The sequence below is a fragment of the Sturnira hondurensis genome, unplaced genomic scaffold, assembly GCF_014824575.4.
Source record: "Sturnira hondurensis isolate 20B ecotype Veracruz unplaced genomic scaffold, ASM1482457v3 Scaffold0004322, whole genome shotgun sequence".
Lineage (NCBI taxonomy): Eukaryota > Metazoa > Chordata > Mammalia > Chiroptera > Phyllostomidae > Sturnira > Sturnira hondurensis.
In genome coordinates this window covers 2,698,076-2,725,567 of record NW_028076953.1, presented here as the reverse complement: position 1 = coordinate 2,725,567, position 27,492 = coordinate 2,698,076, and the positions used below count along the sequence as shown (strand labels likewise).

The 27,492-nt window shown below is 39.8% G+C and overlaps 1 protein-coding gene across 2 annotated transcripts in view; it reads right to left on the bottom strand.

The window, feature by feature from the left end:
• Positions 1-27,492, bottom strand: part of BTBD8 (BTB domain containing 8) — a 147,307-nt gene that overhangs the window by 109,682 nt on the left and 10,133 nt on the right. For both annotated transcript variants that reach the window (XM_037045479.1, XM_037045480.1), the window contains exons 3-4: positions 16,984-17,216; positions 2,759-2,876 (exon numbers count right to left, since the gene is read on the bottom strand). In XM_037045479.1, the coding sequence (XP_036901374.1) occupies positions 2,759-2,876; positions 16,984-17,216 (351 nt within the window). The remainder of the gene's footprint in view (positions 1-2,758; positions 2,877-16,983; positions 17,217-27,492) is intronic.

The window sequence follows — 27,492 nt, the reverse complement described above, 5'->3', positions numbered from 1 at the left end:
CATTGTAACTCAGGTTTCTGCACTATAGGGGTACCAGAAGGAGAAGAGAGAGAGCAAGAAATTGGAAGCTTACTTGAAAAAATAATGAAGGAAAACTTCCCTAGCTTGGTGAAGGAAATAGACATGCAAGTCCAGGAAGCAGAGAGAGTCCCAAACAAGATGGACGCAAAGAGGCCCACTCCAAGACACATCATCATTAAAATGCCAAAGGTTAAATACAAAAAGAGAATCTGAAAAGGAGCAAGAGAAAAGCAGGTAGTTACCTACATGGGAGCCCCCATAAGACTGTCCCTTGATTTCTCAAAGAAACTTCACAGGCCAGAAGGGAGTAGCACAAAATATTTAAAGTGGTAAAAAGCAAAGAACTTCAACCAAGATTATTCTAGCCAGCAAAACTATAATTTAGAATTGAAGGACAGATAAAGGGCTTCCCAGACAAGAAAAAGCTAAAGGAGTTTCATCATCACCAAACCAGTATTACATAAATGTTAAAAGGTCTTCTTTAAGAAGAAGTTCAAAACATGAACAATAAAATGGCAATAAATAACATGTCTATCAACAATTGAATCTAAAAAAACAAAATAAACAAACAAGCAGAACAAAAACAGAATCATAGATACAGAGAATGCTTTGATAGTTGCCTGGTGGAAGGGCATTGGGGGAGACGGGTGAAAAAGTTGAAGGGATTAAGAAGCACAAATTGGTAGTTATGAAAGTCATGGGGATGTAAGTACAGCATAGGAAATAGAGTAGCCAAAAAACACCTATCTATGATCCATGGCCATGGACAACAGTGTGGGGATTGCCTGAGGGAACGGGGGAGGGGGTTGGGTGGAGGGGCACAAAGGGAAAAAAATCAGGACAACTATATTAGCATAAACAATAAAATATGCCCTTGCTAGTGTGGCTCAGTAGATTGAGTGCCAGCCAGCAAACCAAAGGGTCGCTAGTTCAATTTCCTGTCAGGGCACATGCTTAGGTTGTAGGCCAGGACCCCAGTAGGGGGCATGCAAGAGGCAAGCACACACTGATGTCTCTCTCCCTTTCTTTCTCCTTCCCTTCCTCTCTCTCTCTCTCTGAAAACAAATAAAATCTTTTAAAAATATATATATAATTACAAAAATAATTCTCTATTGTAACTCACATAAGGGCACTAACAACAACATAGGAACATTTAAACCAGATCCTCTTGAAATACATCCTTAGGAAACTGCCTAATTAATGTGTTTATTTTTATTGGTAGATAAATAAAATAAAAAAAGGAATGTGAGCAAGAGATGCCCTGGAATACAAATATAATAATATTCTAGACCCAGCTCCTAAAACACAGCCTACTGTTGAGCTGCACAAAAAGAGAAGCCAAATACAGACACTGTCTGAGGACATATTGCAAATGGTCATAGGGTCCCGCTTTCTGTATGATAACAATAGTCTTAGGACTCTTATCAGTATTACTTTATTAGGATGCCTATATTGTATTAAGAAAAACCTGGACACAAAATTAAATTAAATTAATTTTTAAAATAAAATTGTGTGGACTCCTCCCCACCAAAAAGACACACACACACACACACCATTAACTAGGAAATATACTAGTGTATCTATGATACAGAAAATATATTGATAACTCTGTATTATACTGTATTTTATTATATATAATATAGATTTTATCAAAATTATATTAATTATATGTGTATACATGTAATTAAAAACATATGTTCCCAGAGAGAAAAGTTCAAATTCTGAATGGTAAATAGTCTGGATGCAACTGGCAAACCTCGAGTTTAGAAACATACTGCTGTCAATTAACTGGCAAAACCAGTATGATTTTTGAAACCACAGATATCACTACTGTTTGGCTTGGCAGATTCCTGAAATCTAAAGCTACTGCCAATATTATTCAGGCTGTGCACCCTTGAACCTTGAAGACTGCTTCTTGCCACTGCAAACAGTCTGATTCTTCCTCTTTAGGAGCACCAGCATAACTCACCAAGACTCTATCTGAAACACAGAGAGGGAAAGAGAAGAGCTGTCTGGTTTCCTCAGATTTCCGGTTCCAATTCTAGTCCATTGTGAGGCCAAGCTACTCTTTTTCCTCTTGAGTTCCAACAGAAAATCTGTATTTCTTATTAATTTTTTTCCTTCTTTTAAGCTGATTTTAGTTACTTGCAAAAAAGAACCTGACCAAAACAGGCAGCAGGCTTTAATTTGAAAGCCTTGAATGTCTAAGCAAACTGATTTTAAAGGAGAATAATGTTTTTTTAAGTACATTGAAATATTAAACCTCCTAATCAACGCTATTCATGAGAATCATCCATTTTGAATGAAAGATTCAGCCAAAATGCATTCAGAGAAAATACATGTCATTCATGTGGAAATAATCTTTCTCAATACTACAATGCCTGTGAAATTAAAAACTGCATTTAATTACATTTTCTGTGACTGTGGCTTGCAAACCTATTTTAGGCAACAGAGTATTTTCTTCTAATAAAACGTAGGTTCATGCAATGCAAAACATAGATCTGCTCTGGCTGAAGCATGTACATGTCTGGATAGGGGCATGTGTGCCCCTGCAGGCAGAAAATCCTGCCTAATGGCCGACTTCTTCCCTGTCAGAAACCCTGAGGCAACAACACCCCAGACTGTTTGGCCTAGGTGAATCACAGCTTGAAAGCCACTGGGCTACAAAAAGATAGTCACCATTTTACACTTTATACTGTCACAACCAAGACACCAAATCAGTCACATGCCTATTTACCTGTGAGTTTTAAAACTTTTTCCATCAACATAAATATCAGTATCTGGGCAACAATGTTTCACATAAAGTTTCAATAAGTCTTCTCCTAATTCGGATGCAGGTTCCAAGTCATAAGCATCTTCAAAAGAGAAAAAAGACTAAAAATTAGTTTCTTTAATATTAGAAATATCCTAGAAATGTGTATTATAATATTAACAAGAGGTTTTTCCACATGGTTACACTGATTAGCTACTGAAAAACAGCAAAATTGACGGAAATATTTCAGTGGCAAATTAAAAATAAACATTTGCCCTGACTGGTGTGGTTCAGTTCGTTAGGCATCATTCCACAAGGCAAAAAGTCGCTGGTTCAATTCCCAGTCAGGGCACATGCCTGGGTTGTGAGTTTGGTCCCCAGTGGGGGTGTGTGAGAGGCAACTCATCGATGTTTCTCTCTCACACTGATGTTTCTCTCTGCCTCTTTCTCCCTCCCTTTCCCACTCTCTAGAAATAAATAAAATATTTTAAAAATAAAATAAAATTTAAAAATCATGTATACTTTCTGCTTTGAAATACATCAAAGTGTATTTCACCAAAATGTCATCAACTTTGTTAAATGTTTCCACTTATATTTAAATATATATATATATACCTTTAAATATAGATACACATTTAAATACAGGTAATGTTAGCATAAAATTATACACCAAAATCAAAGCCGATGCATGAACGTCTGACTTAGAAAGTTAGAAAATTTTCAGTTTTGGTATTTTTCACTCTTAATCCCTTCCTATTCCTGGATCTAGCGAGAATGATGTGTGAGCCAACAGAAATTCAACTGAAATTAATGGAATCTACAGAATACTGTGAGTTTAGTACTATACACAGTATGGAGAGGTATACAAAATAAATGATATTATAAACTACCTCTAGTTCAAAGAATTCTCAATTTAGGTAGTGGGAAGTAAAATATAAAACATGTATATATTCATACGTAGGTATATGTGTACGTGCGTATGGAAGGAAACATGGGGCAAGGGAAGCAGCTGAGCAGATTTAGGACTGGATAGTGTGAATAAGTCTGTGTGGGGGAGTGGGGGGTTATGGGCTGTAAAGGTGGTCTCTAGTTGTCTGGTACCTGGCCCTGGAATGATTAAGGCAGAGGAATATGAGGTCTGTCCAGACAGTATCCAGCCATGTAATATGAAAAACAGACATTTACTGAAGAAGATACATGATACAAGAAACACTGTACATAGGACAATGATACCTCAGTCCCCTTCAAAGTAGGCACCTTGGGATCTCACACAATCCTCCTTTCAATTGCCATCAGCTGTCCTGTCATATTTTCCTGAATGTCATAGATGGCCTGAAATCTCTCCCCTTCCAAAGGTGATTGTAGTTTTAGGACAAGCCAGAAGTCACAGGACACCAAATGTGGACTATGGGCAGGGCTGAATCACCTGGCAATTTGATGTTTCACCAAAAAACTCTGCATGAGATGTGATGCATAAGTGGGTACACTGCCATGATAAATCTGCCAATCACCAGCTTCCCATAGCTGCAGACTTCTGAATCATACAAATAGTTTCCATGGAGGAATGTTCAATTTTAATGCAAAATCTGATGCAGATTTGTTGCTCTACTCCCTCAGTCATTTTGAATGTGACAGCCACACAGTACACACGCTCACTCAATACTGTCTACCACCCCCACTGACTAGTTCAGTGAAGTTGTCATTGTTCACACATGTGCATTCCAGTCCACTCTCCTTGGCTGCCAGGTTACATCAATGTCATGCAAACCTTTCTTGTTATATTAACAATGGCTGGACTTTTTCTGGGCATCATACATACATATGAAAAACACCACACTATATATTATTGCTTTGGCAGTCCAAAACTTTCATCCGTACGCCTGGTAAGTACCAGTCATGAGGGACAGATTCCTACTAACCAAATTTACAAATTAAGTATTTATAAACCAGAATGCCAATATTGGCTCTACCATGAAAGGAGATCCATAATCTGACCCCTACTCAGTATTTCCACTGCTACCACCATAGTCAAACCCACCATCACTACTTGCAACTCCATTTCTGCAGTAACTTCCTAATAGGTTTCCTACTCTTGACCCCAACAATCTACTTTTTAATCTTTTATTCATTGATTTAGAAAGGAGAAGAGGACACACACACACACCAATTTGTTGTTCAACCTATTTATGTACTTACTGGTTGATTCTTGTATGTGCCCTAAAATAAGGGATCAAACCCACAACTTCGGTGTATCAGGACAATGCTCTAAACAACTGAGCTTCCTGGTCAGGGTCCCCAAAGTCTATTTTAAACAAAGCATTCAGAGGCATGTTTTAAAATGTAATTTAGATCTTGGCCCATCCCTGTTCAAAACCATCTGGCTCTCTCCATTTCTTTTAAAGTAAAGCCAAAGTCTTACACAGGCTTTCCAGGTTCTACAACATCTGACTCCTAATTATCTCCCTGACTTCACTGCCTACTATTTTGCTTCTTTACATACTGAACACTTTCTCATTCCTCCAAATGGCAGGTTATGTTTCTATGTAGGATATTTTCACTGCCATTTCTTCTGCCTTGAACTCTCCTCTCCCAGATAACCACTTGGCTAACTTTCTTACTGAGTTTATTTATTTATTTATTTAATTTCTTTTATTGCTGTTCAATTACAGTTGTCTCCAATTTCCCTCTTACTGACTTTTAGGCTTGGTCTAAATGTCACATTTCCTTTTTTTTTTAGTTACACTACCTATACATTCTTTTTTTAAAATATATTTTATTGATTATGCCATGTCCCCCCCTTCATTCCTCCTCCCCCCTGCACATCCCCTCCCCCCTACACATCCCCTCCCCCCATTCCCCCGCTTTAGTTCATGTCCATGTGTCATAAGTTCTTTAGTTTCTACACTTCCCATACTATTCTTGCCCTCCCCTCTATTTTCTACCTACCATCTATGCTATTTATTCTCTTTACCTTCTCCCCATCTTCCCTTCTCCCACTCCCCTTTTGCTAACCCTCCATGTGATCTCCATTTCTGTGGCTCTGCTCCAGATCTAGCTGTCCTCTTCGTTTGCTTTTGTTTTAGGTGTGGTTGTTAATAACTGAGTTTGCTGTCATTTCATTGTTCGTGTTTTTTATTTTCTTTTTCCTAGATAAGTCCCTTTAACATTTCATATAATAAGGGCTTAGTGATGATAAATTCTTTGAACTTGACCTTATCTGAGAAGCATTTTATCTGCCCTTCCATTCTAAATGAAAGCTTTGCTGGATAGAGCAATCTTGGATGTAGGTCTTTGGATTTCATGACTTGGAATACTTCTTTGCAGCCCCTTCTTGCCTGGAAGGTCTCTCTTGAGAGATCAGCTGACAGTCTGATGGGAACTCCTTTGTAGGTGACTGTCCCCTTATTTTGTGCTGCTTCTAGAATTCTCTCCTTCATTTTAATGTTGGCTAATGTAATTATGATGTGCCTTGGTGTGTTCCTTCTTGGGTCCACTTTCTTTGGGACTCTCTGAGCTTCCTAGACTTCCTGGAAGTCTGTTTCCTTTGCCAGGTTAAGAAAGTTCTCCTTTATTATTTGTTCAAATAAGTTTTCCACTTGTTGCTATTCTTCTTCCCCTTCTGGTACCCCTATAATTCGGATGTTGGAACGTTTAAAGATGTCCTGGAGGTTCCTAAGCTTCTCCTCATTTTTTACAATTCTTATTTCTTCATTCTTTTCTGTTTGGCTGTTTCTTTCTTCCTTCTGTTCCACTCCATTGATTTGAGTCCCATTTTTCTTCCCCTCAGTACTCATTCCCTGTGCATTTTCCTTCATTTCACTTAGTGTAGCATTCATTTTTCATCTAATTTGTGACTAAAATCAACCAGGTCTATGAGCATCCTGATCACCAGTATTTTGAACTGTGCATCCAATAGGCTGGGGATTTCTTTGTCTCTTAGAAGTATTGGCTCTGGGGCTTTGAGCTGTTCTTCTCCTTGAGCCATAAGGTTTTGGTCTGTTTGCGCCTGTTATGTATGAAGGGTGAAAGCTTAGGTATTCACTGGGGTGGGTCAACCCAGTCTCTGGGTTGTGACTGGGGGCGTGGTCAGAGAGGGAGCAATGGCATTTGTTCCACTCTCTCTCAGATTTTGGTCCCCTTTGCCATTTCCCACAAGAAAACTGGGCCCTTCTGGTGCTGGTTCCTGGGTGGGTGGGCTTGTGTACATTCTAGGACCCTGTGGGTCTCTCCAACGAACTCTTCTGTGAGGCTTGGAGCCTCTCCAGGAACCTCAACCACCAAAAGTTTTTCCAATCAGTGCTTTTAGGCTGTATTTCCCATCGCTGGGGCCCTGGGTTGCGTGGCCCTAGGTTGCGCGGTCTCACTGCCTGTTTTTTTAACTGGTTTATCTGCCCGTGAATGTGTATCTGCAGTCAGCCAGCCACCTTGGGAGCCTTACTGGGTCTGCTTGTTTTGTCTCTGCACTCGCCCAGGTTGCCAACCACTGCCTTTTCCTGCAGGACCCCTCTCCACCGGCTACTGACTTTGCCCCTCTTACTGGTCTGGATGAATAGTTCGCATTGTTGTTGGACTTCAGTACAGTTCAAATTTCTGTCTGTTTTGGTTGTGTTTTTGTTTCGAAATCTTTGTTGCCCTTAAATTTGGTTGTGCAAGGAGGTACGGTATTTCCACCTATGCCTCCATCTTGGCTGGAAGTCCTAAATGTCACATTTCCAATGAAGCTAACTCTGACCACCCATCTATAATTACAACTCCCATCACTAGTGCTCTGTTGGGGAGAAAAAAATTACTCTTCCGGGTTATTTCAGCTGATCTAATAATTACATCAAGATGGGACAAATTAACAAGAGAAAACAACCAAATTTAATTATATACATACACATGGGAATACCACATACATGAGAGGTTCAGAGAAAGAAAGGCAAAATGAGTTTAAAACAACATTCTGAGCTAAAGAATGAGATAAAGTGCTTGGAGCTTCAGAGGAGAGAACAATAATTAAGGGACAATAAGAAGAGCAGATGTTCAGGAATTAGATGTTTGCCCTGCAACATAGATAAGTCATAAAAAGTTATTTCTGATAACAACTCTTATTATGGGCAAGGCTCACAATTTAAGCTGTTTACGGGACAGGTAAAAGTTTCTCTTTACTGCAGAGTTTCAGTTGCCTTCAGCTCAAAATAATCCACATGCCAAAGTGGTGCATCTTGGGGATGGATGCCTGTTCTGAACACCTTCAACTTCCAATCCCCCTTTCTTTGTCCTGTTTTATTACAGCATGTCACCTTCTAATGTCCTTTCTGTGTTTACTGTCTATCTTCACCCTAACTTACCTTCTTTAATTAGAATGTAAGTTCCAAAAAAGCTGAAAATTTGTTTTAGTCATTGAAGTATCTCTCAGACCTAGAACAGTACCTGACACACAGTAGGTTCTCAATAAATATTTGTTGAATAAATTAGGTAGCAAATTCTACATAATGAACATTTTTGAAGGAAAAACATAAAAGTACAGCCAGAAATAGGCAGGGGAAAAGGAAAGATCCTGTTACCGAATGAGGGTCCGAGGGGGGGCAATACTTGGCCCACCGAGGGATGCCAAAAACTGCTTCAGAAAACAGGGGCCCCTCCCAAGGACAGTATACTAATATCTATTAGGCTCTTCTGTCCACCACCAACTGGAAAGACATCTCTCAATGCCAGAGAGTTGTGAAAAGGAAACAAAATGTTTATTTAATGCTATTGAGGCCTAATGCCTTCCTTAAAATATTAAAGTCTTTAAGGGTATACACCTACACACACACACACAGTGCTCCCTTCTCCCACTGTCCCAACTCCAGGTACCGTAAATCAGGAAAAGAGCACACGTCAGTTTTCAGGTCGCTGGCACGTGAGCTGTGTCGCCTGCCTGTCTAGGCAGGATCTCCAATTAATCCAAAGTCAGGAGGCACCTCTCACTGGCAAGAGTTCTTTGAACCAAGTTCCAGTCAAAGTCTCTCCTGCTTTCCAGGCCACTCGGCCAAAGGGAGCACCTCAGAGCCGCGTGGGCTTCTACCAAAGCCACACTCCACCAAAAGTGCGCGTCTTTCTTCTTCACCTGGCTGCAGGGATCTCCATTCTGGCAAAGCTGCGTGGTCTTCCCTTTCACCTGGCCAAGAGGGGGTCTGCACTCTGCTGAAACCGCGTGGCTCTCCCTCCTAATGGCTACAGGGGTCTACATCTTTCTAAAACAGCGTGGCTCTCCCGCTCACCTGGCCAAGAGGGTGTCCTCACTCTGCTAAAGCCACATGGCTCTCCCGCAGGCACTCTCTCAGAGAAGCAGCCCCCAATTACATCCTGGGTAGAAGCCACTCACTTCTCCCTGGCCCAAAACTTGGCCACAGCTATTTAACATATCTATGAAACCAGTTAAAGGTTATAGATATGTTAAATGACCATTCCAGAGGTTAGCTGAAAAACTGTGGCTATGTAAAACAGCTCTCAATGGCCCTGCTCCATTTGTCCCTTCCCCGAACTGACACCTGGGGGGTGGGGGTGGTGAGGACATCTTAATATTTCCTCCAATATTCCTGTACACTTTGAGTTCTGGACACCATTCCAAATCTTTTCTGCCCCCACCCCCCTTGGCTGCACCCTGTATCAATCCTACTATTTCTATATATTCCTATAGAAAAATTAAAGCCCATAAATTAATGGGGTATACTCAAGAGAAATAGCCTTCATTCTGATGATTCAAAGATCAGAGTCTGATTTTTGACACAAAGGAAAAATCTAGAAACTTTTCAAAAGAAAACCAAGTGCCCTGGCCAGATGTCTCAGCTGGATGAAGCACTGTCCCCATGTGCCAAGGTTACTGGTTCAATCTCTGGTCAGGGTACATTACATGAGTCAACCAGTTAATGCTTGAGTGGGTAGAACAACAAAATCAATGTTTCTCTCTCTTGTCCTCTCTCTCCCTTCCTCTCTTTCACTAAAATCAATAAACAGAAAAAAGAAAAAAGAACAAAAAGAAAACCAAGTTAATTTGATAGATTGTTATCTATCTCAAGTCCCATTATGTATTCGAATGACCTACAGAACTTGAATATAATGAAAATATGTATTTGGTCTTCGTTCTCTGGTTCCTGGAACAGAGTTCCCAAAACTCTTGGCATTTCCTAAGTTATAGGAAAACCTTTTGGTATTCATAATAAGCCCCTTTCAACCACACCTGAGTTTATGCTAATGAGGTAGCTCTAGGTGACCACTAGATGGCCCCCAGATGAACTCATGATGGGGGCTGGTCACCAGAAAGGCCAAACATGTGATTTCAAAGTGGGAACTCTCAGCCCTGACTGGTGTGCCTTATTGGGTTGGGCATCATCCTACAAACTGAAAGGGTGCCAGTGTGATTCTCCATCAGGGCACATGCCTGGGTTGCGAGCTAGGTCCCCAGTTGGGGGTGTGCAAAAGGCAGCCGATCAATGTTTCTCTCTCTTTCTCCCTCCCTTCCCTTCCATCTAAAAATAAATACATTTTTTTAAGTGGGAGCTTTCAGCCCCAGTGTCTCCTCCACCCCCCACACCCCTGGGGAGTGAAAAGGGCCTGGAGGTTAAGTTATAAAAACACTTGCTTAAAGAGATTCAGAGAGCTAGTGGGTTGCTCAGCACATTGACATGCTGGAAGGGTGGCACACACGAAGAAGGCATGGACATTTGTTCTGTATACTGTCCCTTCCTGCCCATACCTCAGCCTATGCATCTTTTCTATTGGGCTGTTCCTGAGTTATATATTTTAAAATAAATAAACTTAATGAAATGTTTTTATGACTTCTGTTAGTCCAGCAAAGTATTAAACCTTGAAGGGAACTTGTGGGAAACCCTGTATTTGTAGTTGCTGGGCACAACTATGGGTAGTGAATGTGCCACTTCGAAACATGTCACTTTCACATAAGGAGCATTTTAAGCTACAGACAACTGGGAACCAGCAAATGCAAGAAAAGCTCTTTACTGCCCCACCCCACCCCCAACCACCAACTGCCTAAAAACAAAGTATAAATTTTCCCTTATCAGATAAAGAAATTTACATTTATAAAGAAAAGTTCCATTTGTAAAGGTATCTCCTTACTAGGAAGAAACAATTCTCATCACTTGGCTCATCTACATAACAATACAACCCTTATTTACCATACATTTTCTTCTCTGACCTTTCTATAATTTGCTTCCACCACCCAGTAGCTCAAAACTTTTTTTTTAAGCCTAAAAGGATACATAAACCTCAATCACCTAGCTACCTCCTTAAATCTCTTTTCCTTGTGAAACTTCTGGTACAGAAGTAAGTACAAAATGAAAATCTTTTTCTCCCTCCAGTTAATCAGTTTTATCTCAGTTTAATTCTTAAGCCAGTCACAGAGCTTAAGGGGGTAAAGGGAACTTTTTCCTGTCCTACAGTAGCCTAAACACCCCATTTGTGGCTTGTTGGGAACTGCCCTAACTGGTTTCAGAAGCTGTAACCCCCCATGGCTAAGGCTGAGTAAGAGACCTTAGGACCATAAGCCACTAAAGAGACAAAACTTATCTTCCTGGCAGGGGCGCAGGCGCTGCCTCTGCCCCCTTTTACGTCACCCTGCTTGGCCCCAAGGGGATGACTGGTTAGCCAATGACATGTAAGATTCCTCAAGGGAGGGAAGACCTAAGACAGGCATGGTTGTGAAGGGGCCCTCAGGGAAGGACTTGGGGGCTATAGAAAAAGGGGATGATGGACCCTCACCCCTCGGCTTTGACATAGCCTGAGTCCTCATTCTGTCTGGGAGAAGTCTCCTAATCTCTTGGCTGCCTTACTTCTCCTGCCTGACTTAAGCCTGAAACAATGCTGGAGGGTGGTACAGTCCTGGGTAGGAACGAGCGGTTCTTCAGGGAGATCAGGCCTAAGACAGAATGCATAAAATCCTGTGAAACCTGCTTTGTTAAGAATGTCCTCAGTTTTCTGACTAGGGTCCAAGCATTAAATGAGTTTGTTTTCCAAAGTTTTATGGCCCTTTAGCTAACTGACCCTGTCTCAGAATAAGCCCTCAGAATTCTCTGAATGTTATCTATTGTTTGATCATTACTGCCTGACAATGATTGATGAAGACCGTCCTTGAGGTAATGCTCCCAGAAAGCAACAAAAGCCTGTCCAGGCAGGGGTCAGGGTTCTCTCTCACTCAGAGGGTAGCCGTGCCATCCCTTTTCTCCACAGGACTCCTGCAGTCCGTGTGAATTTGTTCATCTCATCCACAACATAGGGACCCCACTGGATGGAGTCTGCATCAGTGGCTCGAATATGAGGTGGGGACAATCTTCTGTGACTAAGCCCTTAACCTGTGAGGTCTGTGCTAACTCTGGATAGTTAGTATCAGAACTGGATTGTTGAGTACCTAGTAGACACCAGAGACTTGGTTGGTAACCACACACTTTTGGTGTCAAGAGTGGTACCAGGGAAAAAAGACAGTCATAGAAACCCAAAACTCAATGTTCTTCAATTTGTAAGTCACCAACCCACTCTATCCTTAACTTACTCTGCTTATACTCCTTCAACATGCAAAATAGTACCACCCAAACTCCTTAAAGTGGTTTACGAGTAAGGTGACCACATGTCATGGTTAGCCTGAGAGAGTCCTAGTTCATACCTGTTGCCCTGGAATAATTATCAACAGCAATAATAATTTTTCACCTTTCACTCTTTCAAAAGGGTCCCAGATTAGACAATAAAATATAGGGTCATCCTTTATTTAAGGCTGTTCATGATCTGGCTTCTGCTTATATCTCCAGGCTCATTTCTTTTTGTGACCATTTCTATCCTCCCTCCACTCTCACAACAATTTCTTTTTTAAAAAAGATTTTATGTATTTATTTTTAGAGGGGGGGAAGGGAAGGACATAGGGAGGGAGAGAAACATCAATGTGTGGTTGCCTCTCAACATGGTCCCCACTGGGGACCTGGCCTGCAACCCAGGCATGTCCCCTGACTGGGAATTCAACCAGCAACCCTTTGGTTCACAGGCCCGTGCTCAATCCACTGAGCTATACTAGCTGGGGCACAAACCATTTCTGATTTTCCAAATATGCTATATACTTGGATCTCCTCTGCCTCCAAGAGTGTTGTATCCTTTGCCTGGAACAGTTCTCAAAACTGCTTTTTCTTTTAGGACTTAATTCATACATCACTCCCTCCACATAGTTTTCTCCAGAAGCCCAAGTCCAGGTAACATGTGCCCAACTTGTGTCCTCATCACACTCTGTACATAACCCACCTATCTCCTACTAAACTGCAGGATAGGAATGCCACCTGTTTTGTTCATTCATAAATCTTCAAAACCTAGCACAAAGTCAATATTCAATTAAATAATGTGATGAATAATTAGAATGGTATTCCAGGAACAAATAGCAAGTGCTAAAGCAAATGGTAACTAAATATAGTTCTTTGGAGGGCAAAGCCAAGTAATCAGTACGACAAGAGTTTACAGGGACTGAAAGGGTTTTGAAAACAGGGTGGCATGGAGTTCTAGGCAGCAGCCAGGTCAAAAAATCCCTTTATACCACAGGAAGAATTTGAGATTTATATTAAGGCTATGGGAGACCACTAAAGAATTTTAATAAGAAGAGTGCCATGATTAGACTTGCAATTAACAGACATTGTTCAATGATATTAATGGAAGGTGGCACAGTGAGAGGCCTGGCAAGTGGCTGGCATGCAAACTGTCAAGGAAAATAGCAAAGTCCTGAAATAAAGAAATGGCAACAGGATATAAAAGAGATGTATTTAAGAATATTTAGGAAATAAATCAATATATATGGTCATGAATAAAGAGAGTAAATGAGTAGAAAGACAGTGATAATTCACACTACTAGAGTATTCAAACAAAGAGCAGGTTGAGAGAGGTAGGTGAGTAAGTCAGTTTGGGAAAAATTACATTTTGAGATATTTAAGATATACAGGGAGGAACAAAAGTAGGTTTACAGTTGTGAGTACCCAGAGATTATTCTTATATTTATAGTTGCTAATTATTTTATTATTTTCCATACAAACAACTGTAAACCTACTTTTTCCCCACTCTGTATTTAGACAGATATACGTATTCAGCAGTTAGGTGTAAAGCTCAAAAAAATTGGGAATATTGATTATTTAAAGGGCTGAAAGATGAAGTGCTAGCAAAGGAGAATGAGGAGTGGCCAAGATGGAAAACAGAGAGCACAATATCATTGAACACAGAAGTGTCCAGAAGCGCAGCACTGACAGTATGAAAGACTGCAATGAAATGAATGAAATACGGGCAAGTGTCTGTTCAACTGGTAAACAGACGTTTTTCCATGGGTTTCCATGGAGAAAGTAGTGAAAAGGCAGGAGGTTGAGGGGTAAAAGAACTCTTTTCAGTTATACTTATAACTTGTTTGCCTGCTTTAATGGTTGCACCAGAGCCATGGCAGAGCTCTAGACTAAAATGCAGGAAAAATGGGTATCAAATACCAGGCCCGCCAACTGGTCTTTATGTATGGCCTTGGGAATGTCCCCTACAATCTGAGTCTTAGAGTTCTAGCTACAAAATCAGTCTGTAGCCACTTACTCTTAGGGTTATCTGAGACTAAAGAATATATGAATGGATTTATCTAAAGCCTAGAATAGACATACATTCATTCATTCACCATAACATAATTAGGTATGGTGAATGTATATCTTAGGAATCTGACTGAGCTTAAATCACCCTGCTAGTATTATTGCACTTAACTTCAGTAACAAAATCTATTAAGTTAACTGACACTTTCATGTAAACACATTCAATTCTTCTGTAACATTTGCTTTGAAAACACAAATGTGATCCAACACAATTGATATATTAGGGAACAATGTGAGCATAAGATGGAATTTGCATTTGCTTAGGTGCAAGTTCATTCATGAGAAAGACTAGGTCAATGCAGAACTGAGCCATGTAAGGACATACAAAACACAGATAAACACCTAAAACATCAGACCCTTTTCATGAAGATGGTGCTCAAAGCAAAGAAGGAAGCCCCTGCCCCTCTCAAAGCTGAAGCCAAGGTAAAGGCTTTGAAGACAAAGAAAGCGGTGCTAAAAGGTGTCCACTGCCACAAAAAAAGATCTACATGTCACCCGCCCTTCCAGAGGCCTAAGACACCGCAGCTCTGAGGGCAGCCTCAATATCCTCAGAAGAGCGCCCCAGGAAAAAGGCTTGACCACTTGCCATCATCAAGTACCTCCTGACTACCGAGTCAGCAGCCATGAAGAACACAGAAGACAACAATACACTTGTGTTCATTGTGGATGTCAAGGCCAACAAGCACCAGATCAAACAGGCTATGAAGAAGCTGTATGACATTGACAGGGCCAAGTTCAACACCTTGATCAGGCCTGATGGGAAGAAGAAGGTGTATGTTTGGCTCCAGACTGTGATGGTTTGGATGTTGCCAAAAAAAAGTGGAATCATCTAAACTGCGTCCAGCTGGCTAATTCTAAATATAAAAATTTTATACTAAAAAAAAAAAACATTAAACACCTAAAACATCTACTAAATACCTCAGTTCACCTCATGTTATGAGCCACACTCATCCATATCTGGTTTTACAAATTCCCATCTTATTTTAGATGTATTTCAACCAATATTTGGGACATCATTTTGTATTAATATATTTGTGCTTCTGTATGGTCTGGCCTTTCAGAGAAAAGCACTGGCAAATTTAGACAAATGATTATTAAACAGTAAACATGCCTCGGAAGCTAGAGATAATGTGATATCCCAAAAAGATTTAGAGACTTTCCTCATCCTCAAACTGTAACAGAACCACTGGGTTCTATTGCCCACCACGAATAAGAACCGTGACTCCTAGTGCCAGAGACTTATGAAAAGGAAAGCAACTATTTATTCAAAAGTTATAAAGGTTTAGAATAGCGACAGAATTCTGCCATTAAATCACAAAGTCCCAAAAGAATAGAAACAAAAGAATAATCACACAGTAATCACACAGTCCTGCCTCTGCAGAGGTGCAGTAAATGGGGGACCTCCTCCTCCTCCCAGGTGCATCGTGGGTTAGAATTACCCACATCTCCCTGGCTCCAAAGAGTAGTAACAACAGGCACAGTAACTTAACATTACTAAAACACAGGCCAGTTTCTTTAGATATGCAAAGTAACTCTCAATGGCCCTGCTCTGCTTCCCCTCCCCCCAGCCATGTTATTAGGGGACTGCCCTATATTCCTGGGCACCCCAAGTTCTGAACACCTGTTACAAAACCACTTATTTCCTTACACACCAGGGTAGTGAAGCTACTTTCCTCTCCCCTCACCAGAGAAAATTTATGTACCTTCCAAAGTCAAGTTTTATCTGTCTGTCTGTGTCTCTCTTTTTAGAAGGATAGACAAATCTGCCAGCAGCCTATAAAACTATCCTAATTTCTGTGCTTCTCTCTGTGGTGTAATCCCACTGCATGTGAAAGATCCTCACCACATAGCCTTATGGGGGCTGGGGATTGGGAACTAGCACTAAGATGTGCTGTAAGTAATAAACAGTTTGCCTCTGATCCAGAGATCTCAAGTTTCCTGTTACGATATTTAATACATCTATATATCTATATGTTTATATCTTTAATATCTTTCTTCCATCAATTCACAATAACTCACAAGCTGCAACCCCACTGACCCCCACTGCCACGAACAAACTAAAGGTCTTTTTCAAGGTCGAATGCCATATTTATTCTAGTATTTATAGATTTCACCTTTTAACATGTTTAAAACTAAGCTACTACTTTCATTACATTCCTATCTTTTTAAAACGTGCAATGACAAACTTTTCAGTAATTTTTTTTGTGTCGTAACAAAAAGTAATGGTGATTTTTGTGTTGCATGGTGTTTTTTAAGAAATGCATATAGTGTATAACAGAAGTGACTCTATAGTCTGGTAAAGCTTTTATTGGCATACATTAGAATAAGGACTATAACATGTGAAAACTATAAAGGAACAATTGTAAATTGTGTATATATTAATTCATAATAACTCCATCTCCAATTACTGGGAAATGCTGAGAATTGACCATACTATTATTTTCATTTACCTACAAAATTTACTTTCATTTACTTATAAAAAGAGCAATAGAGCTGGTTTTTAAAGTCTGCTTTCTCTAATGTATCAGAATATACTTTCATGTCTATAAAATTTTCTAAAAATCAACAAATAAAATGACTCACCACTGGATGTAAAATTGTCCTCTCCATCGTTGGTATCTGGAGTTTCATGCTTCAGAAGAGAACAATCAGGTGATTTTTTATCTAAGAACCCTGTAGGTGGTCTTCCATCATTGTCTGTATACTTTTGAAAATTGAAGTCATGTTCTGTTTGTGGTACCCCGCTTTCTACTATCTTTTTCCTAAGAATTTCATTTTCATAATTTTTTATGTTTATGTTTGATGAGTATACAATCCTAGAAGACAAAATGTAAAATATTAATAAAAATAATGGTGATTCTTATAAGCTAGTTTCCCATGTGCAGTCTTCATATACAACAATTACATAATTTTAAAACCATTTAAAATCTGGACCAACTGCAAAATAGTCAATCTAAAAATAGCAGAAAGTTGAAAAAGTAGTCTATAAAATTTTTGAATGTTAAAAAGGAATGCCAACACATTAGATAAGCCGGATGAAGCGGACAATTCCCAGAAAGGCACACATTACGAAATCTGACTTACAGAGAAACGGAACACTGAATTAGTAATTGAAATATTCCACAAAGAAAGACCCAGGACAAGGTGTCTTCACTGGTGAATTCTACCAAATGTTTAAAGAATCAACACCAATCCATCACAAACTTCCAAAGAGAATAAAGCATTTCCCAACTTAGTCTGTGAGGTCTATATTATCCTGATACAAAAGCAGATACTGACATCACAAGAAAAGAAAACCATAGTTCTTTACTAATTAGTAAAGAACCATTAGTTCTTTACTAATACAGATGAAAATATTCTCAACAAATATATGAACCCAGCAACATATAAAAAGAATTATACGCCAAGACTAACTGGGGTTTATCTTAGGAAATCAAGGGTAGTTCAACATATGAAAACCAAAGTTATACATCATATTCTATGGTGTGAATGTGTGTCCCACTTCCAAAATTCAAATGTTAAAACTTAATGCTCAGTGTGATGGTATTAGGAGGGGAGGTGATGAAGGCAGAGCCCCCATGAATTAGCACCTTTATAAAAGAAGCTCCAGAGAGATCCCTTGCCTCTCTCCACCATGTGAGGGCACAGTGAGAAGTCAGCAGTCTGCGACCCAGTACAGGGCCTTCACCAAAACCCTACCATGATGGCACTCTGATCTCAGGCTTCCGGCCTCCAGAACTGCGGAAGATAAATTTCTGTTGTTGATAGCCATCTAGTCTGTGTTTTTTTCTTATAGCAGCCTGAATGGACTGAGACACCATATCAACAGAACAAATCAACATAATCAACTTAATAAACACAAAAAATGCATTTGACAAAAGCCAATATCATATCATAATAAAACACTAAGTGAACTAGAAGGGAATATGCTCAATCTGATAAAGGGCATATTTTAAAAAATTATAGCTAACATCATACTTAATGGTGAAAGACTGAAAGTTTTCCTTCTAAGATCAGCAAGGATGTCTGCTCTTACCACTTCTACTCAATATTTCGTTGGAGATTCTAGCTGAGGCAATTAGGCAAGAAAAAGAAATAAAAGGTATCTGGATTAGAAAGGAATACATAAAGCTATCTCTATTTACAGATGACAAACCTGTATACAGAGGTTAAACTAATCATCAGTGGTCAATGACTTGATCATTCATGCCTCCATAAAAACCGTAAAGGATGGGGTCTACAGAGCCTTCAGGCTGGTGAACACATGAAGGTACTGGAAGGGTGGTATGACCGGAGAGGGCATGGAAGCTCTGCACCCTTCCCCCTGTACCTAACTCTGTTCATCTCTTCCATCTGGCTATTCCTGAGTTATATCCTTCTATAATAAAATGGTAATCTAAGTAAGTGAAATGTTTTCCTGAGTTGCATGAGCTATTCTAGCAAATTAATTGAACATAAGGTAGGAATTGTGGGAACCTCCAAGTTACAGCCAGTTGGCCAGAAGCATAGCTAACAACCTGGGCCTAAGACCGGCCTCTGAAATGGGGAATGGGGAGTAGACTTGTGAGGATGAGCCTTGAACCTGTGGTATATGTTGTCAGAATTTAGTTAAATCTAAAGGACAGCTGGTGTCTGGAGAATCTCAGAACTGCTTGGTGTGGGGAAACCCCCCCCACACATCTGGTGACCAGAAGTGTCAGAACTAAAGTTTTCTATGAGTAGAGTATTAAGAGTGGAAGAGACACACAGGAGAGTGTTCTTCCTTTACAGGTGTCCAGATAATCCAACGGGAAAACAATAGCCTCTTCAAAATAATGGTGCTGGGACAACTGGATATCCAAATGCAAAAGAATAAAGTTGGACCCCAGGTTCATACTATACACAAAAATTAACTTAAAGATCTAAATGTAAGAACTAAAAGTATAAAAATGTAAATCTTTATGACCTTGGATTAGGCAATAGTTTTTAGACATGACATTAAAAGCAGAAGTAACAAAAGAAAAGGTAGATAAAATAGAAATTGTAGAAATTTAATTTTTTTATGCTTTTCAGGATTCCACAAAAAAAGTTAAAAGACAACCCACAGTCCCTGGCTGTTGTGGCTCAGTGGATTGAGTGCAGGCTGCGAACCAAAGGATTGCCAGTTCAATTCCCAGTCAGCGCACATGCGTGGGGTGCAGGCCAGGTCCCCAGTAGGGGGCACATGAGAGGCAACCACATATTGATATTTCTGTCCTTCTCTCTTTCCCTTCCCCTCTCTCTAAAAAAATAAATAAATAAATAACAAGCCTTAAAAAATTTTAAAAAAGGCAACCCACAGAATGGGAGAAAACTTTTGCACATAATTTATCTAATAAGAGACTTGTATACAGAATATAAAAGAAATCTTGACAGTAAATATAAAGACAAAAAACCCAATTTTAAAATGGGCAAAGAATAGATAATTCTCCAAACAAGATATATAATCAGCCAATATCGACACTAAAAGATGTTCAAAATCATTAGCCACCAGCGGAATGCAAATCAAAACCACAAGACACGACTTCATACCCACTAGGGTGGCCATAATCAAAAAGATACATAACACTTTTTGTTGAGAATATGGAACAAATGGAACCCTCAGACATGCTGATAAGAATGTAAAATGGTGTAGCCTCTTTGGAAAACAGTCTGGCAATCCCTCAAAAGTTTACCAAACGACCCAGTTATGTAACATATGTTAACACAAAAAACTGCACATAATGTTCACAAAATTTTTCATTACATTAGGTAAAACTACCCAAATGTCTATCAACTGATGAATGGATAAACAAAATATGGTATATCCACATGTACAGAAGAGTTAATATAGCAGTTCTATTATTCTCTGTAAGACTAACAAGGTCAGTCCTTGGCTGGTATCTGAAAACATGATTTTGAGGGTATTCCAAGCATTTTCTAAATGACAAGGATGGCTCGTTATGACTATAAATAATTAGCTTATAGTAAACATCTCCTTCCTTTGAGGAGTCTGGAATACAGGTATATATTAGGCAAAGGATGTATATGTAACCAGCCCCCAATAAAAACCCTGGTGCTGAGCCTTTAATGAGCTTCCCTGGTTGGCAGCATTTCAGAAATGTCACAACTCACTGCTAGGGAAATGAAGCATGTCCTGTATGACTCCACTGGGAAAAAATCCTCGGAAGCTTGTGTCTGGTTTCCTGTGGACTTCACTCCATGTGTCTTCTCTCTCTACTTTGTAATAAGATATTGCCTAGAGTATGACCATATGCTCCGTCCTGAGAGCCCTCATGAAATTGTCAAACCTGAGATGGTCTTGGTAATATTCTCAGCCATAAAAAGGAGTGAGGTACTGATGAACACAACACAATATGGAGGAACCTTGAAAATATACCAAGCTTAAAAAACCAAACATAAGAGGCCATATGATATATGATGCCACTTATAGGCAAAACCATAAAAACATAGATTAATGGTTGTCAGGAATTAGAGGAGAAGAAAGCATGGGAAGTGCCTCCTCATGGGTATGATGTTTCTTATTTTAGGATGATGAAAATATTCTGGAATTAGACAGTGATGACTGTTGCACAACATTATAAATACAGTAGACCCTTGAATAGCCTAGGTTTAAATTAGCATTTCAATGGACCTGTGCCATTTAAACCTCCATTGTTCAAGGGTCAACTGTATTCTAAAACCACTGAATGGTACATTTGAAAAGAGTGGATTTTATAATATGTGAATATCTCAATTTTTAGAAAGGAGAATGGAATTGGCAGTGTGAGAGATAACTCTTGAGATCTGATGTGAGAGGGACCAGAGCATTAGGGTATTTGCTGGTAGAGTATTAGCTGGAGGTGAAGTGGGGTAGGAAGGTTTTGTTTTTTTAGGTGAGGCTATGAATACGGTGTTTATATGCTAATGGTGAGATCCAAGAGAAAAGAAACTTGTTTTTTTGAAAAGTTAAAATTGCTAAAGCAGTGTCTCTGAGTAGATGAAAAGAAATAGGATGAGATCTAGTGGACAAGTGGAGGAATTAATTTTAAAAGTACTGACAGTTCATCAACAGTAACATGAGGAAAGACAAAGCATACGGTGCAGATGCAAGGGAGTAGATGTAGGAGAAATTTGTGCAAGTTCTCTGCCAACTGCCTTGATTTTCTCAATGAAGTAGAAAGCAAAGTAATGAAGTGAAAATGAAAATAAGGAAAGAGCAGCTAAAAATTCAAGAAAGAGGAGGCATAAAATATCCTCGAGCGGAAGAGCAAATGAAACCAAGGAAATATAACATGACTGCATGTAATATGATCAACAGCACTAAATGCTTACTTGAAGTCCATGGTCATGATTTAAAGAAAGAATGATTAGCATGTGCTTCTCTCCTGTCTTATTCCACTATATGGATGTAGAAATGGGACAGTCAAAGAGTTGCATTTAAGGTTAGTAGGTTTAACACGCAAATAAGACAAATTCAGAGGGGACAAGGGAACAGAGGCTGTGTGTAAAGGAAGTGATACAATAACAGGAAGTTCAGTAGAGTAAGGATGGAAATGAGAACATGAAAGGATAAGAAACAATAAAAATGTGGTCAGATTAATTGCAACTCCTGGTAGAGTTCATGAATTATTAGAATTGGAGTTTTAAGAGAGTAAGGTAGAAAGACAGGAGGCAGAAGTCAAGAAAATGCTTGAAATCAGATCGTGCTGGGTTGCAGTTATTGATGATGACTTAATTTAATTTAGGATTTCACATTGTATTGAATGGTTGAAGTATAACTGAAAACAAGATTACCAGAAGACAGGAATTAAAGGAACCAGAGGCCATGATAGTAAAAACACCACCTATGTGGCTAATACGATTAGCAAAATTTGTTATGAGACACTGACAATAGTCAGTCTCATTAAGTAATGAGGCTGACTGACCAGGGGGTCTCTACATGACTGGCTAATGGTATAGACTTGTTAAGATGAGATTCAAAGACAGGGGGGTTAGGGAGAAGGGAGGGAAAAGGTCTGGAGACAGTAATAAAGTTCACAAGCATTTTGAAATGTACCTGGGAATTTGGTTTTATTGAGGTATGGTGATGTCAACAGATCAGGAGATGATTGACATTTAAAAAACATAGTTACAGTTCCCAAGAGGAGTGGGGCATATCACACCAGGCAGGGTCAAATGGGGAAACAGGGTGGGTCTAGAGGCAGAATGAGAGAGGTCAAAGTGTGGGCAAAAGCCTTTACTGTGGTTTGGTTGGAAAGAACCAGGAGGCAAGGGAAGCAACTAAGCAGATTTAGGAGTGAAGAGTGTGAATAACTCTGTGTGGGGAAGTGGGGGGTTATGGGCTTTAAAAGTGGTCTCTAGTTGTCTGGTACCTGGCCCTGGAATGATTAGGGCAGAGGAATGAAGTCTGTCCAGATAGTATCCAGCCATGTAATATGAAAAACAGACATTTACTGAAGAAGACACAAGAAACATTATACACTGGACAATGATACCTCAGTCCCCTTCAAAGTAGGCACCTTGGGACCTCACACAGTTCTCCAAATGCCATCAGCTACCCTGTCATACTTTCCTGAATCTCATCGATGACCCCAACTCTCTTCCCTTTCAAAAGTGATTTTAGTTTTAGGAAAAGCCAGAAGTTGCAGGGCGCCAAATCTGGGCCTTAGGGGAACTGAGTCATCTAGGTGATTTGATGTTTTGCTGTCAAACTCTGCACAAGATGTGATATGTGAGCAGGCACACTGTCGTGATGAAGCTACCAATCACCAGTTGCCCATAGCTGCAGTCTTCTGAATCATGCAAATTATCTAAATAGTTTCCATGGAAGAATGTTAAGCTTAATGCAATATTTGATGCAGATACATCACTATACTTGCTCAGTCATTTTGGATGTGATAGCCACATAGTATACACACTCACTGAATGGTGTCTACAACCCCGGACTAGTACAGTGACATCATCATTGCTCATGCATGCACCTTCCAGTCCACTCTCCTTGGCTGCCAGGTTATATCATGTGGGGCAAACCATTCTCATCATGATAACAATGGCTGGACTTTTTCTGGACAGACCCCATATTGCTTTCTGGAGTGCAACAACCAGATAAAGGAGATGGGGACTTCTGGCCAAGATGAGACGTAGGTGGAAACACTGTGCCTCCTTGCACAACCAAATTTAAAGACAACAAAGTTTTAGTAACAAAAACGCAACCAAGAAACACAGGAAATTGAATGGTACAGAATTCTGACAACAAACCAGCCAGACCAGTAAGAGAGGCGGAGTCAGTGGCTGGCAGAGCAGGATTGGGAAGGAAAAAGCAGCCAGAGGGACCCAGAAGCACAGGCGGCAGTTGGCAGATCCCAGGTGTGGGGTAGCAATGGGCAGACCCAGTGCGGGGGCAAGGGGGCTAGCTGACCACGGTCGCACATTCGCCCACAGATAAACCAGGTGAAGGAGCAAGCAGTGAAACAGACTGCACAGGCTACGGCCCCAGAGACAGGAATTAAAGCCTGAAAGCACCAATTGGAAAAACTTTCGGGGTCGAGGTGCCGGGAGAAGCTCCCAGGCTCACTAAGAGTTTGTTGGAGAGACCCACAGGGTTCTAGAGGGTGCACAGGACCGCACACCCAGGAGCCAGCACCAGGGGTACCCAGTTTGCTTGCAGGAAGCAGCAGAGGAGACCGAAATCCAAGAAAGAGAAAAAAAAAACCCGCATTGCTCCTCTCTGACCCCGGCCCCACATACAGTGCCACAACCCAGCAACTGGGTCGCTCCACCCTGGTGAACACCTAAGGTGCCGCCCCTCATATATAATAGGCACAAACAGATCAAAACAATATGGCTCAAGAAGAACAGCTCAAAGCCCCAGAGCCAATACTTCTAAGCAACCAAGAGATAGCCAACCTATCAGATGCACAGTTCAAAACACTGGTGATCAGGATGCTCACAGAACTGGTTGATTTTAGTCACAAATTAGAAAAACAAATGAAGGCTAACCTAATTGAAATGAAGGGAAATGTGCAGGAAAACAATAGTGATAGAAAGGAAACTGGGTCTCAAATCATGGGAGTGGACCAGAAGGAAGAAAAAAATGACAAAACAGAAAAGAATGAAGAAACAAGAATTCAAAATGAGGAGAGGCTTAGGAAACTCCAGGACATCTTTAAATGTTCCAACATCCAAATTATAGCGGTACCAGAAGGGGAAAAGAAACAGCCATGAGTGGAAAACTTATTTGAACAAATAATAAAGGAGAACTTCCCCAATCTGGCAAAGGCAATAGACTTCCAGGAAGTCCAGGAAGCTCAGAGTGTCCCAAAGAAGTTGGACTCAAGGAGGAACACACCAAGGCACATCATAATTACATTACCCAAGATTAAAATGGAGAGAATCCTAGAAGCAGCAAGAGATAAGGGGACAGTCACCTACAAAGGAGTTCCCATCAGACTGTCAGCAGATTTCTCAAAAGAGACCTTCCAGGCAAGAAGAGGCTGGAAAGAAGTATTCCAAGTCATGAAATCCAAACACCTACATCCAAGATTGCTCTATCCAGCAAAGCTTTCATTTAGAATGGAAGGGCAGATAAAGTGCTTCTCAGATAAGGTCAAGTTCAAAGAGTTTATCATCACTAAGCCCTTATTATATGAAATGTTAAAGGGACTTATCTAGGAAAAAGAAGATAAAAAACATGAACAGTGAAAGGACAGAAAACTCACAGTTATTAACAACCACACCTAAAACAAAAGCAAACTAAGCAGATGGCTAGATCAGGAGCAAAACCATAGAAATGGAGATCACATGGAGGGTTAGAAACAGGAGAATGGGAGGAGGAGAAAGGGGGAGAAGGCACAAAGAATAAGTAGCATAGATGGCAGGCAGAAAATAGACAGGGGAGGGAGGGCAAGAATAGTATGGGAAATATAGAATCTAAAGAACTTGTGACACATGGACATAAAATAAAGGGGGGGAATGGTAGGGGAGGGCTGTTCAAGGGAATGAAGGTGGTGAAATGGGATAACTGCAATGGCATAATCAATAAAATATATTTAAAAATAATAAAATAAATAAAATGAAATGTAAAAAAAAAAGGAGATGGGTGCCTGAGTGAACTTTAGATTTGTTGCTTTACTTATCAAAGGCATGCTTACAGGAATTCCCTAACCCTGGGAGGAGCAATCTCTCCTCCATCAGGATCAGTAGGGCCCCAAATGCCAAAGCATCAAGGACACAAAAAATAAAATAATACAGTTAAATATAATTAATACAATGTACCTATCCCACCCACTTCCAGCTCTAATAATATAAAGGGCATGAGAGAGAAAACAGCTACCACCTAAGAAAACTGCAGGGGAAATGCAATTCTTTGTTTTGCGTTGCTCTGTATGTTTACCTGATTGACACTTTATCCTAGCATCTCCCAGTGATGGATATTGAACTGAAAAATTCAGAGGTCTTCCTTCTTTTCTTCCCTTCATATACACATGCACACATACAAACATACACACACACACACACACTCTCACACAAGTACAACAGGGGAAGTCTTATTGGGAAATCAAAGATTTTTATGATCCTGAGTTGAATTTTAATCACAAGGTCATAAAGCAAGCACTACTTTGCACTGTCAATTATCTGATCCACATCTGAAGTCAGTGTATAAGAAACAACTTTTCAAAGACTGTATTTCCAGTGTAACTGCAGTATACACCAAAGGACTCTAAAATAAGTAGCAACATAATAGAGTATTTCAAAATCTTTACTGGTTATTTAAAGAGAAAGAATGTACACTTAAGATATTTAAAAGGAGTAAGTTTCACATACTAAAAACTCAAAAATCTATTTTATCAGACTTTTTACTAAAAGATTTTAATCTCATATTTTACATTATAACCCTCTACTTATGCCTTGTATTAATATAGACAAATTTCAATGCAAAGTGCTAAAAAAGAGGAGGTACATTATGAACACTTTCTGTGTGCAAGGGAGTACATGAGATACGACTGGGGTTGTTCATCTCAATGAGATGATCTCATCTCAAGGAGTTTACATAACCACAGATATACATGACTAAACAAACACAAAACAGACTGTGATTAAGTGCTTAAAAGAGAAACTGTTAAGTGCTACGAAACACAAAGCCATTTATGCCAAACTCCTGTTCTAAATACATATGAAAAAAATAGCCAAAAAGAAATCATAAAACAAGAAAATGCATAGCCAGAAGGCAGATCTCTATCTTGTCAAGTCCAGTGCTTCCTCCACTCTATCATGCTGTCCCTCATTCAATTTTTGTTTCTATCAGTTTTATTTAACTGTATTATTATTGTTTTATTATGAAGGAATCCACTTACACGATGGTCATGAAGCCCAGGCTGAGTTAACCGTTAAGCTCTGGAGGTAATTACACTCTACTCTGGACTTTCTGGTTACAACCATTTTCTCTATCTCAGCTGAAAGCCCGACTCGGGAAGCCTCAATCCCTTCCCTCCCATTCCTGTAAGATGCCAAAGCCAACTACATAAGAGGCTTTTTCAGAGGAGAAGATGACTGTCTTCCCAGAGGACAAATCCTCTACTTTGCTTTATAAGGTAGATAGCAACCCAAACCACAACAGGTTGGGACCTGTGGAGACCTCAATTCCATTACTTTTAATGATAAAAATAAAAGATAACATTGATGCAATTTCTCCCTTTCTCTAACATATACAAATCTGACCTATCCCAAGCATCGTCATAGGGCCAACTACTATGAATAACACTTATTAAAATGCAGTCAGTGCTTCCATATGCCAGGTCACTGTGCTAAGTGCGTTATGAGCATTATTTAACCTCACAACAACACTTTGAGGTAGGTATTATTATGTCTATTTTTTCAGTTGAGGAAACTAATGACAAGTGATTAGTTCAAGTTCATACATTAGAAGTGGTGGATCTGGCTTGACTACAAACTTGCTCTTACAATGCCACTATACTATGTACTAGGGGGAAAAATTATACATTTAAAATTGATAAGTCTATGATGTACACTAGAAAATAACAATGATTTCCTAAATTGCTCTTAAAGTATGTTTAAATTATATATGTCACCCTA